Source organism: Amphiura filiformis, chromosome 14 (assembly GCF_039555335.1).
Source record: "Amphiura filiformis chromosome 14, Afil_fr2py, whole genome shotgun sequence".
In the NCBI taxonomy this organism is placed as follows: Eukaryota; Metazoa; Echinodermata; class Ophiuroidea; order Amphilepidida; family Amphiuridae; genus Amphiura; species Amphiura filiformis.
This window is the reverse complement of record NC_092641.1, coordinates 64,303,758-64,324,332: the sequence shown is the minus strand read 5'-3', so window position 1 is coordinate 64,324,332 and position 20,575 is coordinate 64,303,758. Positions and strand designations below refer to the sequence as shown.

The window sequence follows — 20,575 nt, the reverse complement described above, 5'->3', positions numbered from 1 at the left end:
TGTATAGATCTAAAGTCTATCGCATTCCAATAACTGGCTTTTGGTTTAGTAATGCGGGTTTGGTGACAGTGTTGGGGCTAATAGCTTTAGAGTAAGTGTTTTAAATAAATGCATTGGGAAGGTTTAAAATGTCATTATGACCCTGGAGGCCTTTTGGCAAAGGATGAGGAAAGAAGGAAGCAAGAAGATGAAGAGAAAAATTGTTTTCTCTGTTTAGGGTTCAATTAAGTTGGGAATTCTAACCTAGTTAAGTTTTTAGATTAGCTCTAATTATAGGGTTCAAATCAGTGTACGCTGCTCCTACCTTCCACGTTTGCTGCATTTGTGAAAGTAAATCTTGCTCCTTTAAACAAACGGGAAACAAACCCTTTCGGAGGTGGGGGTGGTGCCGCCACACGAACAGCCTCTTCAAACACCGTGTTTAAACCCTCCTGTAATAAACATTTTAAACAAGTCACGTACGTAAGTATGGACGCCAATTCTGGGGAGGCATGTCCCTCACCACTTTTTGGCAAAATTAACCATTTTTGTTTCCTTTCAGTAATTCAAACCGACCCCCTCCTACCTCTACCTGTTTCGCAGGTGGACATTTTATTTTTAAAAAGAACTTTCATACCGGGTAATACATATTATATCGTTATGAACACGGCAGAGTGCCAAATACGCAAAATTGCTGTTCTGAGTAAATGGCGTTTAAAAATCTTGGTACCATTCCATTGGTCCTTATAAAAATTTAGAACATTCGTGAGCAGTCATTTGAAATGTATATTATAGAAGTGAATGTACACGAATTATTGGCAATACTTGCATATCCTGTAATATTTAGCAAAACCTCGAGGATTTCAAAGCAAAAATAACAATATTGGCCTATATTTTGATTAAAGAGTTTAACTTCAACACTACACTATTTTTCGCTCACCTGGAACGTTTTCACTAGTTCGACTAGCGTCTTCAGCAGATGGTGATGCTGTGATGGTATCTTGTCTACGATCCGGATAACCTTCACTGATGACGTCATATGATTGATAGAATGACGTCATAGGATGTTACGATGTAGCGGCATTCTATCAATCATATGACGTCATCAGTGAAGGTTATCCCGATCGTAGACAAGATACCATCACAACATCACCATCTGCTGAAGACGCTAGTCGAACTAGTGAAAACGTTCCAGGTGAGCGAAAAATAGGGTAGTGTTGAAGTTAAACTCTTTAATCATTTTATCTACCACTACGTATGAATATCCACCCGGCCTATATTTTGCATATGATTTTCCGGGATTTTCCAATTTCACGGGCGCGTACTCACATTATTAAACCACAGCAATATCATGTGGGGAATGTTTGTACTTATTTTGGTATCACTGGATAGAAGATACCTACAGCTATAGGTTGTAATCAAATATATTAGTATAGGACATGTAATATAGAAAATTCGGGGTTTCCGCTATACAATACTATAGATCAACATAATTTGTACAGCTAAGTATACGATTCGTTTCTCTGCCGAATTCATTTATCGCACTTTGGCGCGATTCGTCCAAATCAAAATTCCAATAACTACGTCGGTGAGTAAGATTTACCATTAATTTTTGGTGGAAATAAAAGATATCCTGAAACATAATCATAAGCATACAAAAACTCAATTTGCTTAAAATTCTCGATTCGTCACTCTGCCGAATTCATAACGATATATAAAAAAAATGTGTGTAGCAACTCTCCAAAACAAGTGCATTGCAATGCATTTATTCAATTATCATTTCGTGCAAATTGTATTACAAATTTGAATGGGGTTCTTTTTATTATAGACCTTTTCAAGTCTATGGAATAGAGAAACCGGGAAAGGGCAATATCGCCTCAGTATGGTCATCATGCCACAAAAGAAATCAAATATGTTCAACAATTTGCAGATTTAATTAGTGTAAATTTCTACAAAGGTGGGGGGGGGGCATCAGGTGTAAGCTGATGAAAAAAACGGGGTCAATTAGGAAAAGTGTCATTGAGTGTAGAGTTCGTCTCAAAGGGGAGGGGGTCTATTAACAGGCACATGACGCGTACCAATATATTGGAGTGCCCCCCCCCCCCCTAAAACTTTGTAAACATTGAAAATAAAGCGAGACCAGTTGTGTATATTCATTGTGTGGAGTATTCTCATAATATACTCAGGATAAAGCCATAAATTGTAATGTTTATTTATTCTTTAGATGTACTACATTAATAACAGTGACTGTAAAAATTCCAGAATCCGGCAGAAATTGAACCTGGGTCATTCGCATCTTTAGACAGTAGCTCTAGTTTCAAATTACACTAACCGAGCTATTTGGTCTGATATTCAAGGGCAGAAAGATCCCTTCATCGGCCCTTGCAAAACTTAGTAAAATGGAATATAAATACAATACCCTTGTAAGAGCAGAACATTCAACATATTTAGCTGCTCCTATCTTGTTAGCTAGTAGTTCCCCTTTAGGTGTTGATATTGGCTCCTTGATATTCCGATGATATTTAATGCCATCTCTCAGCAATCGTTTTATCTCCTCTTTGTTATCTCTAAGGTCTATCTTCATAGCAACCAACAGGTAAGGTGTGTTCGGGTTATGAGAAGTAATTTCCGGTATCCACTGCAAGATAAAATAACCCCCCTCCCCTAAAATTACAAAACATTTCTTTGCATAACTTATATTTTGTTGAATTGAAAATTTCAAAAAGCTGTGAATAGAAGGATCCTTTTTCAACCCTCCCAATGTTGTTTCATTTGCAAAAAACATATTTTTGGTCAAAAATAATCACATTTTCCAAAAATGATGCTTTCAGAAAAAGTTGCACTTTACCACATTATGCACAACACATAACACGAGCGAGTGGAATGGAACAAACCATCTTTCACCGAGTGATTATATTTCGACCATTACACGAATTTAAGACAGTTAATATTTGTTTTATATCACTCGTGCATAAATTCAATTACTAAAATACTATTTACGGTAGGAAATAAATTTTTTCATCAACATAACACCATGTTTTGCCGTCATATACTTCACATTTTGGGGTCCACCCCATAACTAAATCGGCGAGTCCAAGAGTCAGCGCACGGCTTGGCGCAGGCACACTACGGCAGAGCACTATGATGGTAAAGACTATCACACGGAGGGGGTGATGGTAAAAATGGCAAATGGTAATCAACCAATGAACTGTCTAGAATTTATGTATGATTGATATAATTGCTATTGGCGTCAGCTGAAAAGTACTATTTCACTGCGGGTAATATTCCACTCGCAGTACGCGGGACGGAATATCTTCATTTGGGTTATTTTTGATTCCGCTTGCGTCGACCCTCTTTCCGCGGTGTGAGTACTTGGTACATCGCACTGCGTTTCCATATACGATAGGGTAGTCCGTACATTGTGTGTTACCAATAACGATTTTGGTACATTGCCGTCGGGTTAAGGGGGTACTACACCCCTGCCCAATTTTGTGCCTATTTTTGCATTTTTCTCAAAAATTATAGCGCAATGGTGACAAGTAAGATATGTATATTATATAGGGGCAAGGACTACAACTACTGCACTGGAGATTTTATTTTAGAAAAATGCACAAATATACACAAAATTGGCCAGGGGTGTAGTACCCCCTTAAGGCTATTCTGCTAAAACTCGATAATACCTCATTCTCAGCTTGCATCGGTCCCGGTCGGTTTGTCTTCCCCCGTCACTAAACACACCGTCTGACGACAACCCGTGAAATGATGACTTCTGATTGGTTATTGAATTACCAACTACAGAACCATATCATCATGCAGTTGTTGTTAACCTACCACGATGAAAAATGCATAACATGCATGCATCCCAGGGACTGCGATGACGCAATCACCAGAAGTGTGATATGCTCACGGAATTGCTGGCCGGGCAGCAATAACCCGTGCAGCTACCGGTCCGCGATCGTGTGCTTGGCATGCGGGGGGTCAAAGGTTCGAATCCCGGGGGTGCCAAGTCAAAAATTCTTCTTCTTCTTGAAAAATTCGGATCTTCTTTGACTTCCGATACCAAAAAGCATGGGTCAGTGTTAGGGTTAATTACATGTATGCACACAACACAGGGGCATTCACAGTAGTGTTGTAGATATAGGAGATGAACTAGTTAGCGTCATATATCAAAAAGTGTAAAAGCTATGATTTTAGTACTTGCTCTATGTTTCAATTCCTTATTCTTTTCAAAATATCTGAATTTTCAACCCGGTAGAAGCTTTAATAACGAGGGACAATATTTCTTATGAGAAAGAAATCCTACCATCAGGGCCGTCGCTAGACCATTTTCTCAGGGGGTGTCGAGAAATTTTTTTTTTTGGTATATGGCCGAATTTACCTTTTGATGGCCCTTGGGCAAGGTAACATGATTGCCACCTCTGGCTCTTCGGATAGAAAAACACCCCGCTCCCACAACTGTAACCCAGGTTTTTTCCAAGGTGTCCCAGAAATTCCTTTACCGGGGAAAGCGCACGAAAAGTTGACACAGTGCGCGCGTAGCCCGCGAAAATTTGCTATATCAATGCTAAAATTCAAAGGGGAATCTACCGGAGTCACCGAGACAGGGGAAAATTTCCAAATCGTCCCACTGATCTGAAAGAACATTACTGTGACAAATGCGCGCGAAGCGCGTGAAAAAATTGCAATATCATCAATGCTAAAATGAACAAAATTGAGGACAACTTGTGCCCTGAAATCGTACCAAAGGAAGATGCATCTAGGCCTTTTACAACTTTTGGTTAATTTAGTCCCGGTATTTTAACCCCCTTACACCCCCATGGCGACGGCCCTGCCTACCATCTATCCAAACTCCCGTGTTATTCCAATGCACATTTTGCTTCACCGGGCAGCCCTGGCTTGGTCGTATTTGGAAGATTGGTGTCACGAAACAGTAATAGGTACAAATTTAGTACTTTCTGTCAATCAAGTATGGTTTATTCTCTACATGTCAATCTTTAAATAATTAGCATCTAAAGTCTTTATAATAACGGGGGACCGCCTGTGAGTAAATGACAGCAAACCAGTGAAAAATACCCCAAAACTCGGTCAGTGGAGCTCCGCTCGTACATGTCAATAGCGTCATTATCGATTGGATTAGTTGACCGTAGCGGACAATTCGATCGCTCATTGGATTAATATTATCACGTGGTAATAAATTTGCATTGGACAATAGATTACTAGAATGGTTTAGTACTGCATTATCGGTTTAATCTTCACTAAGCGGGTTTATGGCCGGAAAGATCACGGTGAATTTCCACGTACGTTACGTTTGGAAATCGCAATCTCTCTACTATGTGACTGTTGAATTAGGACGTGACCAGGTAGACGTGACGCTAAGCATCATTTTGTAGATACCGCAAACGCATAATGTAAGCTAGATTGCAGTTGCAGGCACTGAGGCGCCAATCGTCTGATATCAACCTTTCATATCAGCAACTCGCAGCACGTACTCACGTGCATTGTGTGGATGTGTATCACCACATGACATGACTGTCCATCAACCGATGATGCGCTGAAGCCCAGCGCTTGATTGGCAGCAAATTTTTACCTCAATAGTTTACTGAATTGATGTTTGCAGTCTCAAACGCAGGACTACCGATTCTTTAGAAATGCATAGTCGCGCTAAAAGTCGATCGATACATGTTAAAATCAGCACAATTCAGATATACACCTTTTTGCTACAAAATTAATTTTCTCGGTCAAATATATAAAGCAATATTTTTTTTTCTTCAGTAATGTCAGTTAAAAACATTGTGCTTGGATATACATTTTTTTTAAAATCCTGGTGTTAAAATTAGGTATGAAATTGTGTCGTTTAGTGTAAGATTTAGGAATTTTATAGGTCTTACATCCGTCCACGAGCTTTTTTCGGAATTCATTTTTTAGCGTTTCAAACTAATATAATTCGCTAAGGAAAGATATTTCCCACCTCTGTAAAGCACATCGTGTGGGTCTATCTATTATTGTTTTGTCAGAATTTCCGTTTTAATTTCACCTTTTTTCACGTCATGCTCCTAAAATCTCAAACTCAGTACTTTATCTCGAAAGCAAGCAGCATAAATAGTCGATAATTCCATTGATCTAATCCAGGTCTCTTTGGTAAATTAAAGTGAATTCTGGATATTTGCTTCCGTGATCATGGTGATAGCCTGCAATGGCAAATATGGTTTCCATGATTATGTCGACCATTTTGTCTGTTTGTTTGTTTGTTTGTTTACCTAGGTTAGTCCGTATTAAGAGACGCACGTTGTACTGTCCAAACCTAGAAAAATGAGTGTGTTATTATAGGGGATTTTATTTTTCTGTCCCTACTATCTCCAGGTGAATTTTGTATGACACCTCCCCCCCCCCCCCCCATCGCGGGTTGGCATTTTCATTACACCTTTCAGGCTTGTGTTCGGGTTTGTTTTTAATTTGACATGTAGGCCTATTTGTCATAATAGGGCTATACTTTTTAAATGTATAGCTATAACGTGCTATATAAATATTATTATACCGGTATGTAATATTATGTACGGTACATGTATAGGCCTATCGGGCGTGGGGTGGGTGCAGAGGTGTGTGAGGTGGGTAGTAGGGTGTATATAGGGAAACTTTGGGGTGGTACTCAACACATTTTAAATATGACTTCAATGCAAGGCTCATTGTTGCCACAAATGTGTTTTTTTTTTTTTTCCTTTAGGTTATTTAATAGGTTTTTTTATAAACTTCCATGTTTAACCTTGTATTGTTATTCCAAAAGCAGTTTCAAACAAACACAAACAAAAGGCACCATACCCAGTCACCTTCATGACAATTGAAACACTAGGTCAAGTATTAACATCCAAGTTATTCTGTTTTTAGGCAAGCACTTTTAATTAATTGCTTGAAGAGGTTTAAGTTAACAATGATAATGAATGGTTCTTATAAGGCACGAAATTGACAAACAAACATAAAAACCATCAATTTACAAAAATTGGTTTTGAGCTGGCGTTTAAATACGGTAACGAAAGTCTGGGGATGTTAATACGAAGGTTATTTGGACCCGGGTATTTGGAAGTGTGTTCTAAACAGTTTATAAAATATACAGCATAGTAGGGCCTATATGTGATGCGATCAAGCAAAATCAGTCGGAACTCGGCAATAATAAATTTTCAGTTTCTTATAGGATAGTAAAAAGGATTTACGAAGCTGGATTTTGCAGAAACCCCATTGAAATTGAACAACCAGTTCCAAAGATATGAGCAATTAAAGCGCTTCCAAAACAATAGGAAACAAAAGGAAATATTGCCTTTGTTTGGCTATATCTCAAAATCAATATTTCCGAGTTCCGACTGATTCCGACTAATATAATTCGCTAAGGAAAGATATTTCCCACCTCTGTAAAGCACATCGTGTGGGTCTATCTATTATTGTTTTGTCAGAATTTCCGTTTTAATTTCACCTTTTTTCACGTCATGCTCCTAAAATCTCAAACTCAGTACTTTATCTCGAAAGCAAGCAGCATAAATAGTCGATAATTCCATTGATCTAATCCAGGTCTCTTCTGCATTGAAAGCAGGATTACTCGACGGGCGATTTTGTAGCCCACATCTCCCATTTGGGTGCTTTGGTAAATTAAAGTGAATTCTGGATATTTGCTTCCGTGATCATGGTGATAGCCTGCAATGGCAAATATGGTTTCCATGATTATGTCGACCATTTTGTCTGTTTGTTTGTTTGTTTGTTTACCGAGGTTAGTCCGTATTAAGAGACGCACGTTGTACTGTCCAAACCTAGAAAAATGAGTGTGTTATTATAGGGGATTTTATTTTTCTGTCCCTCCTATCTGCAGGTGAATTTTGTATGACACCCCCCCATCGCGGGTTGGCATTTTCATTACACCTTTCAGGCTTGTGTTCGGGTTTGTTTTAATTTGACATGTAGGCCTATTTGTCATAATAGGGCTATACTTTTTAAATGTATAGCTATAACGTGCTATATAAATATTATTATACCGGTATGTAATATTATGTACGGTACATGTATAGGCCTATCGGGCGTGGGGTGGGTGCAGAGGTGTGTGAGGTGGGTAGTAGGGGTGTATATAGGGAAACTTTGGGGTGGTACTCAACACATTTTAAATATGACTTCAATGCAAGGCTCATTGTTGCCACAAATGTGTTTTTTTTTCCTTTAGGTTATTTAATAGGTTTTTTTTTATAAACTTCCATGTTTAACCTTGTATTGTTATTCCAAAAGTAGTTTCAAACAAACACAAACAAAAGGCACCATACCCAGTCACCTTCATGACAATTGAAACACTAGGTCAAGTATTAACATCCAAGTTATTCTGTTTTTAGGCAAGCACTTTTAATTAATTGCTTGAAGAGGTTTAAGTTAACAATGATAATGAATGGTTCTTATAAGGCACGAAATTGACAAACAAACATAAAAACCATCAATTTACAAAAATTGGTTTTGAGCTGGCGTTTAAATACGGTAACGAAAGTCTGGGGATGTTAATACGAAGGTTATTTGGACCCGGGTATTTGGAAGTGTGTTCTAAACAGTTTATAAAATATACAGCATAGTAGGGCCTATATGTGATGCGATCAAGCAAAATCAGTCGGAACTCGGCAATAATAAATTTTCAGTTTCTTATAGGATAGTAAAAAGGATTTACGAAGCTGGATTTTGCAGAAACCCCCATTGAAATTGAACAACCAGTGCCAAAGATATGAGCAATTAAAGCGCTTCCAAAACAATAGGAAACAAAAGGAAATATTGCCTTTGTTTGGCTATATCTCAAAATCAATATTACTGATTTTGCTTGATCGCATCACATATATGTTTTGTAAATGAAAGTTTTGTTTAAAATATTGCCCAATTGCATGTAAGATGTGTCATAGGAGCGCTAGGCCTGGGAATTTCTTTGCTATATTGAAGTTCTGGCAACACTGTAGCCAGGCCGGTCATCATACCACTGCATATGGCACCCGGGGATATCGATTTACAATGCCTTGGATTTCACGCGTTGATTTTGAAAAATTTTCAGCCGGCAGTGAAAAAAGGTGGAATCAAAACGGAAATTCTGACAAAACTATGATATATCGCTCACGGTGATGTGCGTTTGAAAGTTGGGAAAAATCCTTCGTTAGCCAACTATATTACTTTGAAAAGCTAAAAGTGAGCCTTGCAGAACAATGAGAATCGGTAGTCCTGCGTTGAGACTGTTTGGCTAATCAGAAAAGACGTGCTATAAACATAGAGTAAATTCCTGGAGAGGGCTTAAATAATTAGCATGAGGCGCATTGATATGTAAATAGCGTATTGTCATTCAAATTTGCGCCCTGACTTATTGCGGGCGGTAGTCATGTTATGCAGACGGGGGCTGCATCCATGCCAAATTGATCAGTGAATACGGATAATCACCTTTCTTTATTAACTATAAGCTGGTATATTTCGTATACCGTTTCGTTATATAAAAAAGGCCATGTATTAAATGTATCAAGTGTATACACTTTGAGATTTACATGCCTTTTTATCGTCTGAAGTGCGGAGCTCCAGCGACTAAAACTACAGCTAAAGCTAGTTGGTCATACAACGGTGGCCGCACCCGGCTGCATCATAGAATCCTATCTCAATAATATGGAATTTTATCAAATACATTTGAAGCAAACATGGTTCGTCTGTATTTAAAGGACATGTTAATTCACAAAGATACATAATTGATTGTGCACAGTCCCTCATTTCAAATATATAGTTTTGGTTTCTCTATTGTTCAGAAACCAAAAATCAAGGGATTAAAATGTGGAGATGAACTGGTATGCAATCATAACACTATTGTGCTGGGAGGACACAAGAGGGTATATATAATCAAAAGTATAATGGCCTATAACCATACGTATATAATAGCCTATTGTGCTAACATTTGAATTATCGATATCTATCAACGCCGGCGACTTTTGAAGCTCTCTGCCGTAGGTGGCACACTTCCATGACACCATAAAATTGCACCAGAGTTCCGATAAGTTATGCATAGACATCGTTGAGACATAAAATATGGATATATACGAGGCCTAGACCTACACGTAGAAATCATGTGCATATATTGAGGGGTGGGGGGGGGGTGTTTTGTTTATTTGTCTGAAATATAAACGATGCATGATGATGTAGATGATTTGATTATGAATTATATTATTCCCCGGAAAGCACAACCCATACCTCTTACCTATGTTCCCTCCGCCACCTATATACAGGGTGTCCCAAAAGTCTCGATACCTTTTTAAACCATTGTATCTTTAAGAAGAAATAGTATACAGAAAATATGAAAACATATTTAGAAAGAGGACATTTGGGCAATTTTTTTGGTACCAAACTTGCTAATATTTGCATGTTGTAGTATGAAGATACGAGCAAATGTTTATCATATTGGAAAATCGTTCTTTCAACCGGAGAAACGAATTGTCAAATTAACACCCTCTTCTGCATTTGCTCACAATCCTAACAAAGTGACTTGGTAAAGTAATTTTCCTTATCTCAAGGATTTAATAATGTTTTGATTGAGTTGATACCCCTATCATTACTGAATTGTCACATTGAAACTCCCCTTTTCATACTAAGTCAGAAGATATTATGCATGAATATAGCGCATATGCAAAAATGGTTAATGGGAACAAATCACCAGGAACATTGTCAACTTGAAACACTATTCCCAACAACTTCACATTATTTTTATTTTGTTCTTCCGTAGTTTGGACTTTTGTTTTGTTTTGCAAGTAGTCTATTCGGAATATGTTCAAGATGTCCATCATATAAATTCGCACACTCGCGTACTCTGACGGTGAAGTACTGTATGACGCTTCTGCAAGTGTCTCTTTCAAGTTTTCTTATCTCACTCTTTATGTTTTCCTTCAAGTCGGGTATGCTGCGAGGTTTTGTGCTATACACTCGGTCTTTGAGATAACCCCACAGAAAAAAATCAGGTTGACTTAAATCCGGAGAATGAGGTGGCCAAGTTTGATCAGTTTTGAGGAACATGATCTTCTCATGGAAACGATTTTCAAGCCATTGGAGAGTCACTTTGGCTGTGAGTGGAGTCGCACCGTCCTGTTGAAACCATTGTTTTGCTCTGCTACCCCCCCCATTCCATGCAAGCGCATTCAAGCGGTTTGTTTTTGCACAGTGCTGACATTTTGTATGCACGAATAAGTGATAAATGGCGTTGTATCAACATGACTTACAATATTCAAGAACAAATTCACATTCAAGAAGTTCAACGAACATTATCAACTCACTGGACATGCTCGAGCACCATCAAAATGCTGCATAAAAAACATTGTCAACAAATTCTTTAAGACAGGATCAGTACGTGATTCAGTGCGCTATGGACGTAGGAAGACAAGGCGATACACGAAACATTGATAAAGTAAGACGTGCTGTATCAGCAAGCCCAAGAAGATCTGTGAATGTTCAGAAAAGGAATGACTGCTGTATGGTACTACGCGTTATGTGCCTATACATTCATCTAACATTATTTTTAAGTAGGAGGCACAAAAGGGGCAAGTTTGGTACCAAAAAATTGCCCAAGTGTCTTCTTTCCAAATATGTTTTCAAATTTTTTGTATACCATTTCTTCTTAAAGATACAAAGGTTTAAAAAGGTATCGAGACTTTTGGGACACCCTGACACTCGATATCGACTCTTCCCTATTATTCCACTCCACTCTTGAGCACCCCTCTCCCCCTCCTTCCCTTCCCACTTCCAATGCTCTCTCCCATCTGTTTTTCTTTCTCCCTTACCCTTACCCCCTCCCCCCTCACACACACACACACACACACACATACCCTCTTTCCCTGGCGATCTCTCATTCTCTATCTCTCTCTATTCTCCAATAAATAAATTGAATAAAAGTTAGTTTAAACCAGCTTTCTATGATATTGATCTTCCGTCATGCGACATGCACATAAATAGAATTGTGTATAATAGGGTTTATAACACTGAAGTCATAATCTGTCAAGTGCCTATTGTAATGTCTGTGGAAATATTTTGATGGTCTATATATTTTCACAGTGAAATCAGCTTAGGCTAATTTCGTAGTCTCTTGTCAATGCTTTCAAACTAAATCAATGCTTTCAAATGTAGACTGCTTTGTTCGACTTCTCTGCTCGTGAATATTGCACTGCGAAATTTAAACATTTCTTTTGTATACTTAGATCAGGTAACTCGAAAATCCTGTAATTTTATTTGTCACACAACTTATAAGAAACTGAAACCAAAACCGAAACTACCTGCCACAAATGTTTAGTTTTAAACAAAAGGTAGAAACAATGAGTTCGATATCTTGTGATTCAAGTGGTTAGGCAGGACAATAGGAAACCACGTGACCAAAACCAAAACCAAAACTAAAACTATATATTTGAAATGAGGCACTATTGTCCTGCCTAACCACTTGAATCACAAGATATCGAACTCATTGTTTCTACCTTTTGTTTAAAACTAAACATTTGTGGCAGGTAGTTTCGGTTTTGGTTTCAGTTTCTTATAAGTGGTGTGACAAATAAAATTACAGGATTTTCGAGTTACCTGATCTAAGTATACAAAAGAAATGTTTAAATTTCGCAGTGCAATATTCACGAGCAGAGAAGTCGAACAAAGCAGTCTACATTTGAAAGCATTGATTTAGTTTGAAAGCATTGACAAGAGACTACGAAATCAGCCTAAGCTGATTTCACTGTGAAAATATATAGACCATCGAAATATTTGCATTCGACATTACAAAAGGGCAACTATTGTAATTGTATAGGTGTTATAAACAAAATCGATTCATGTCCTTAATCCCATGTACCAGAATCGATGGAAGGCCATTATATGACCTCTAATAACCTAATAACCTAATGACTTTTACTGAAGCAATTTTTACTGCAAAAGTAGAAGATAGAGGGGAGAAGAGATGTGTGATGTGTGTGTGTGTGTGTGTTGGGGGGGGTTGGAGGCAAGGGGATATGGGCCGGGAGAGAGAGAAACATATGAGAGAGAGCATTGGAAGTGAAAGAGAAGGGGAGGAGAGCTCGAGATGAAGATATCGAATGTAGGGGAGGAGGAGGGGAAAGGGGTAATTTAGGGAAGATGTGGTTATATAGGGAGGGAGCCCCTCTTAAAGAGGTATGGGTTGTGCTTCCTGGGATAATAAACTAATTCATAATCAAATCATCTCCATGCATCGTTTATGTTTCATACAAACAAACAAATCCCCACCCCACCCCATCCTTCAATATACGCGCATGTATATGATTTCTAGGCCTACATGTAGAACTCGTGAGTGTAATATGCCACCTACCGTCGACAGAGAGCATCAACTGTCGTCCGCGGGATAGATTTCCGATATCAATCATGATAATAATTATGTTAGCACAATAGGCTATTGTATACTTCTGTTAAGGAGAATACACGAGAAACGGTTGATTCTTGAATAATAATCCACGAGGCGGAGCCGAGTGGATTAATATCAAGAATCAACAGTTTCGAGTGTATTCTCTGACTTAAACCATTGCTTTATACTAACAATAGGCCTATTATTACTCTCTATAACTGTGGATTCTTACAAACACCAGTCTGCAAATGTTAGGATTGATTTAAAATGTTTGTAACACAAATTGAATAAACGTGGATTCGTAAAACCTCTCAAAGTGATTAGACAATCAATAGCTGTTTATAGCCACTTCTAATGTATGTAGTTCTAGGCCCTACATTAGATGCTTTTAATAGGTTTCTATTTGCATAACAATTGCCAAATTGGTCACGGGTTCATCTCTGGTCATAGCAGATCATTGGCATTGCAGTGTTGCACCTAAAGGAAGCTAAACCTGCTTTGCGTTATGTGTACTGCATGCTATACACACAATTATATTAGAGATGATGGATGTCCTATCTTTATAATGAATTATTATATTTGCCATACGGAAATTATATAATAGTGGATCAAACATATTCAGAAGAAATGAGGATATCAGTATAATGCTGATGCTCTACTCCATGAATCGAGTTAATCGAGAGTTTGGTTTAGGAACAACCATTGAAATGCACCCCGTAAATCATGATAATTTTGATAATTGTAATTTTGCGATGGAATCATTCAGAGGATATATAATTGTTAATTGTGTTTCGAAAAAGGATCTAAAATAGGATTCTAATTTTAGCCGAACACAGGTAAGTCCTTTTCAAATTTGTAAACAGTGTAAAGGAAGACTTTGTTTTATTTTGTTGGCTCTATGAACTATTTGACCTACATGCCCCTGAACTCGAATCCGATCAATGTAGGCCTACGTACCCAGAATTGTACCCGGACTTCGGTAACATTATAACATTTAATTATCGAACTAGGCCTACTGACATGCCAAAATACCATCTGATGAAAAAATGCAGCTTGTTTTTTTGTACGAAAACCAAATAAAAATTAAACAGAAAATAGACCTACTGTGGATTTTATCATAATCAAACATGCTCAAACACAAACAATTAAATAAACAAATACAAAGGCCTAAATGCATTCATACAAAATGTAGGCATATACTATGCAGCGATATTTCCCAAATAAAATATACGTCAGCGATTGAAAAAAAACATTAAAAAATATAAAGCAGATACAAAGAAAAGAAAAGAAAAAAAAAAGGAAAAGAAATGACAAAAGATAAATATTTTTTATTAAAATAATAGAAAAAGGAAAGAACATTATACTAGCAAATCGTACCAGAATAATAGATTTATGACACGAATAAAAGTATAATGGCCGAATTGCAGCAAAATGCAAAATTTGTGACGATAAAAACAAAACAAAAATGAAGAAAAAAAACGACAAAAGGTCAAATATTTTTAATTAAAAGAAAAAAAGTACATAGGCCTACCTATAAATCTTGGTGGAATAATAGATTTATGACACACATGAAAGTACAATGGCCGAGTTGCACTCAAAATGCCAAATTTGCGTTGTTATTTTACATACAAATAGCTCTGTATTATATAATTTTGGAAAAACGTATAAGCTCAGCGCTTTATACAAATCAAATATTGTATTCATTGTATTTTTTACTTTGTAAAATTGTTTCATAATTTTCAAATGTCGTTCATTTTTTTTATTTGTTCATGATAATGTTCTGTTTTCTATCATTTAGGCCTAATTTAGAAACAGTCATAATTCTATTCAATAAACTGTAGATTACATGTTTGTACGAATCCACACTTCGCTGTACGAATCCACACTTAACTGTAGATTCGTGCAGAAAACTGTTGATTCGTAGAAAATAATCTACAGTTTATTGAATAGACTGACGTCACAGCAATGGTTTAAGGTTATATACCCTATACTGTGTCCTCCCAGCATAATAGTGTTATGATTACAGACCAGATCAGCTCTACTTTTTAATCCCTTGATTTTTTTTTTCTGAACAAAAGAGAAACTAAAACTATATATTTGAAATGAGGGAGTGCCTCATTTCAAATATATAGTTTTAGTTTTGGTTTTGGTTTTGGTCACGTGGTTTCCTATTGTCCTGCCTAACCACTTGAATCATAAGATGTCGAACTCATTGTTTCTACCTTTTGTTTAAAACCGAACATTTGTGTCAGTCAGTTTCGGTTTTGGTTTCAGTTTCTTATAAGTGGTGTGGATCGTAAAATTATTTGATTTGAAGTAACCTACTCTAAGTATACAAAAGAAATGTTTAAATTTCGCAGTGCAATATTCACGAGGAGAGAAATCGAGCATGGTAATCTACATTGAAAGACGTGGTTTACAAAACCGAATAAGTCTAGGCTAATTCACCTGTGAAAAATATAGACCATCGAAATATTTGCATTCGACATTACAAAGGGGTCACTATTGTAATTGTATAGGTGCTATAAACAAAATCGATTCATGTCCTTAATCCCATGTACCAGAATCGATGGAAGGCCATTATATGACCTCTAATAACCTAATGACTTTTACTGAAGCAATTTTTACTGCAAAAAGTAGAAGATAGAGGGGAAAAGAGATTGTGTGATGTGTGTGTGTGTGTGTGTGGTGGGGGGGTGGTTGGAGGGCAAGGGGATATGGGCCGGGGAGAGAGAGATGAGAGAGAGCATTGGAAGTGAAAGAGAAGGGGAGGAGAGCTCGAGATGAAGATATCGAATGAAGGGGAGGAGGAGGGGGAAAGGGGTAATTTAGGGAAGAGGTGGTTATATAGGGAGGGAGCCCCGGCTTAAAGAGGTATGGGTTGTGCTTCCCGGGGATAATAAACTAATTCATAAACAAATCATCTCCATGCATCGTTTATGTTTCATACAAACAAACAAATCCCCCCAACCCCGCCCCATCCTTCAATATACGCGCATGTATAATGATTTGTAGGTGTAATATGCCACCTACCTTCGACAGAGAGCATCAACTGTCGTCCGCGGGATAGATTTCCGATATCAATCATGATAATAATTATGTTAGCACAATAGGCTATTGTATACTTCTGGTTATATACCCTATACTGTGTCCTTCCAGCACAATAGTGTTATGATTGCAAACCAGATCAGCTCTACTTTTTAATCCCTTGATTTTTGGTTTCTAAACAAAAGAGAAACCAAAACTAAATATTTGAAATGAGGGAGTGTCATCCAGTTATGTCAAAGCAACAATGGATCTTAAAATGTTCAAGGACATTGGTTTACTCGATTTCCGGAACACGCAGACAGTGACCAATCAGGAGTCGTTCATTTTGGTGTTATGTATGCATAACATTATTTTTATTTATTTTTTTATTAACTGAAATGGCACTATGATGTGGAAATTCTTTACATACATTTAAAAATACTTATTCACTTCGGAAGCCAAGTACCAATATGTCTGATATTTGCAGATTGATAATTATTATCACGCGAGGAAACGATTTTGGAATCTGCCAGTTTATTCATCGCGAAAACCCGAGTAAAAAATCCGGCTATGTACATTGGATTTTAAGCAGAACTTTACCCCGGGACTTTAATCTCTAAAACACACTGTCAATCATACTTGTTTATCAATACAATTTATCCGCAAGTACTAAGCATGGTAGTACATGACGCGCTATTAAATGTACGTCAATGCACCACTGAGAGTTTAACTTTCGCGCCACCACATACGATAGATTGTTGTGTACGATGTAGTTAATGATAATGGAACGTGCCCGGACGATTTAAACAATGGCGAGATCTGGGCGACCAATCACAAGCCAGATCCATTTAAAGATGTATTACATCATGGCCAATTTTAGTTATGCCAGAAATTGGCCTAACTCTCCATAGAGTCCCGTGTTAAGAATCTTAACCGCAACCCAAAGTAAGTAGTCCACTTGGGAAGCTAACAGAGGGAGTATGGTGACTGACAATATCAGATGTGAAAATCTGTCAATTGCACACAAATTAATACAAGTCAGCGTTTTATGCTTAAATGTAAAATAGCCAGAGTATGCAAAATGGGCAAGTGAACTGCCTATGTATTAGGCAGATGTAAGTAACCCTTCACGCAAACGCAACATGATGCACTTATGTGGCATTAAACCCAGTTAACAGGAAATTAATCCAGTAAATCGATTCAATAAAGCAAATAAGCTCATGCATTCGATCACTAACGGCAACCAGCTTCGGTCGATTACCCCAGCTGCAGCGTGTGTAAACTCTAATTTGCATAGAGGCTGTACGTGAAATTATTGATTGGCTCCAAACAAAGGATTTGAACCGGTGCACGTAATCATGGCGCAGTGCAGTCCATTCAATCAAATGTTGTCATCAACCTATTTGATCGCAGTGCATTGTTATGTGTGTGAGACGAACTGTCGCGGTTGTTTGCAATCAAACAAACGATGTCTTATGTATTACTTTGTTCCGTGATGAAAATCGTGATGTTTTATTTAATCACTCTCGAAAAATGTATTTCTTTTGTAGGCCTATTACTTTGTTTTGTGATGAAAATCGTGATGTTTTATTTCATCACGCTTTAAAACAAACGATTTCTTATGTATTACTTTGTTTCGTGATGAAAACCGTGATGTTTTATTTCATCATCACGCTCTAAAACAAACGATTTCTTGTGCATTATATTTGTTTTGTGATGAAAATCGTGATGTTTTATTTCATCACGCTCTAAACAATAATTATAGTTACATGCATTTCAAGAAAAAAATCTTATTAAAACGGTAGGCCCTATGTTGTTTAGAAAAAATGTAGAAAGTGATGATGATGATGATGTCGATGATGATGATGATGATGATGATGATGATGATGATGCATGATGATGATGATGATGATGATGTCTCCAAAAGTGTCCGGTTTTTTTTTCTTGCCCTAAATCGAGCGTATCTATTAATAAGGCATTTCAATAATCAATAATCAGTCCCGTGACGGCCTCCACTAACTAGCTACTAACTTGGGTTATGGGCCCTGATTTTCATGTTCACTGTCACTTACTCATCAGCGAAGTACGACCTTTTGTCAATTACCTACAGTACCAAATTTCGGCATACTATTTAAAAAACTCATCATGATGATCGAACAGAGAGTACTTTAAATGTAGCTTGTACCGTTTTCGTGTGGCATTCTTCAGAAGTGAGCGGTCCGTTTACCAAAATTTTCGGTCAAATCTCCATTCAATTAACACGGGATTTGGCTAGCTATGCCTTGCCCTCACTCACTGTTTTACCAAAGTACGAATATTTCTGAACATCTAACCTAGCTGTAATTTTAGGTCATGTTAGAGAAATATATTTGCTAGAAGTTTTGAGAGTACTTTTAATATTGGCCGGTTATTTTTCACACATTGACGTTAACTAGGCAAATGCCTATCCTTTTAACGTGGCACGATTTGTAGAGGTCACAGCTCAATGGTGAGAGCACTGTGTATTGTGTATAGGAAAACGGACAGTAACTGCAGTATGTGAATCAACGCGCGCACTTTTATCGTAACGAGGTATGAATCGGCTTTATCATATAATATTAATGGCTAATTATGGTACCTTTGCAGATACATTCTCGAAACTCGCGGGTTGAACAACTGAGAAGCACACCAAGAATACATCTGTCAGGGGATAACTCAGTGGTCGAAGACGATCATAGTCTTCCTGACCTGACAATAAAATTGTAAAAGATACTAAGTACGCTTCCAAATTATATCAAATTTATAATAATAATAATAATAATAATAATAATAATAATAATAATAATAATAATAATAATAATAATAATAATAAATAATAATAATAATAATAATAATAATAATAATAATAATAATAATAATAATAATAATAATATTTGTAGCAAATATTCGTAGTGTTCGTGCCCTTGTATTGGGCAATCTACATGTACACATAATTATTGTAACGAAGTAGTCTTTTTAGGACCGTGTTCAATTTTCATGGGTACAGGATCCTCATAATAATTGGCGGTAAGGGTGTTTAAATGCAGAGACGTTTTGGGACGGTGAACCTATGGACATAAGAACCCTAGTATGGTTAGAGGGTGTATGGGCTAGCAACATGAGCGCATTAGAGGTGATGAGAAATGTTTTGCGTTTCATTTTGCTTCCTTAAAACTCAGTACACAGTACAATCTGTGTACTGAGGGAAGACTCTACTAAATATACATGTCTTTTACAGTTATTATTTAAAGATCGATGAAGCCTTTTCAACGAAATTGGTTTCGTGGGTAGATGTCATAATATTTTTATAAAATATATTTAGAAAAATCGATTGGAAGACACACATTAAATTGTCTATCTTGATCTCAAATTGCCATAGCCATTAATAGACTGGTTCTATTTTGGAAACATTGCGTTCCTAGCCGCAAGTTTGCGTAAAAGCTGGCAACCAGGTTATTTTCTTAATTTGGGTATGCTGATATCGAATCTGTTGTCTGCCAAAAAATATTTTTAGACTGTGACGCTAAAAAAAGACCCGCAAATGCCCCCATAGGATCATATAGGGGCAAAAATTGGTTTATTCCAATAACACTTTCAAACATGTCATATTACGCGTCTGTCCCCACGGATCCCAGAAATGTAATGTTTATGCGTGTATGACCTATTAAGTGGTAATGGGGCACAAAAGTCACAGGTCGATTTGCTTGTTAGTTATGGGTCAAACGTTTACGTTGCTCCAATTTTCGTAAAGGTTGCGGCAAATTGTTCGCATAGCTTAGACGTTTCAGAAAAAGAATAGTGTGCACTATCTGTGATGTCTTATTAGCATGTTACATAGCATAGAGTCAAAATATATAAAGGATTCATTGGAATTTGTATTTATTCATCATCTATCTTCTGAACTTGACATCGCAGATAGTAAAAACTGTTCTTTTCCTGAATCCCTTGAGGAACAGTTTGCATTCATTTTTAGGAAAATCAGAGCAACTTTAATTTTTACCCCTATATTGACCTTGAATCTGTTGAGATTATGTCATACGCGCAAATGTTTTACATTTTGGTGATCATTGGACCCAGGCAAATAATTTGGCATGTCTTTTTTTAGAGCATGTTTAATGTTTGCCCACTGTATGAACGTGTAGGGGATTTGGGGTTTCATTTAAGGGTCACAGGGTTCCA

At 37.2% G+C, this 20,575-nt stretch overlaps 1 protein-coding gene across 1 annotated transcript; it reads right to left on the bottom strand.

Moving 5' to 3' along the window:
• Window positions 1-2,296: 2,296 nt before the first annotated feature.
• On the bottom strand, window positions 2,297-20,003 carry LOC140170507 (rho-related protein racG-like). The gene is made up of 3 exons (XM_072193863.1): window positions 19,997-20,003; window positions 18,996-19,105; window positions 2,297-2,617 (listed from the first exon to the last, which is right to left on the bottom strand). The coding sequence occupies exons 1-3, from the start codon at window positions 20,001-20,003 to the stop codon at window positions 2,297-2,299; spliced, it is 438 nt and encodes a 145-aa protein (XP_072049964.1).
• Between the last annotated feature and the right edge of the window lie 572 nt (window positions 20,004-20,575).

Bases quoted from the DNA above. Each gene is read 5' to 3' on its own strand.
- LOC140170507 (XM_072193863.1), bottom strand. The intron at 2,618-18,995 runs GTACCATAATTA...TTTATCTTGCAG, and splicing joins TCGAGAATGTATCTGCAAAG to TGGATACCGGAAATTACTTC.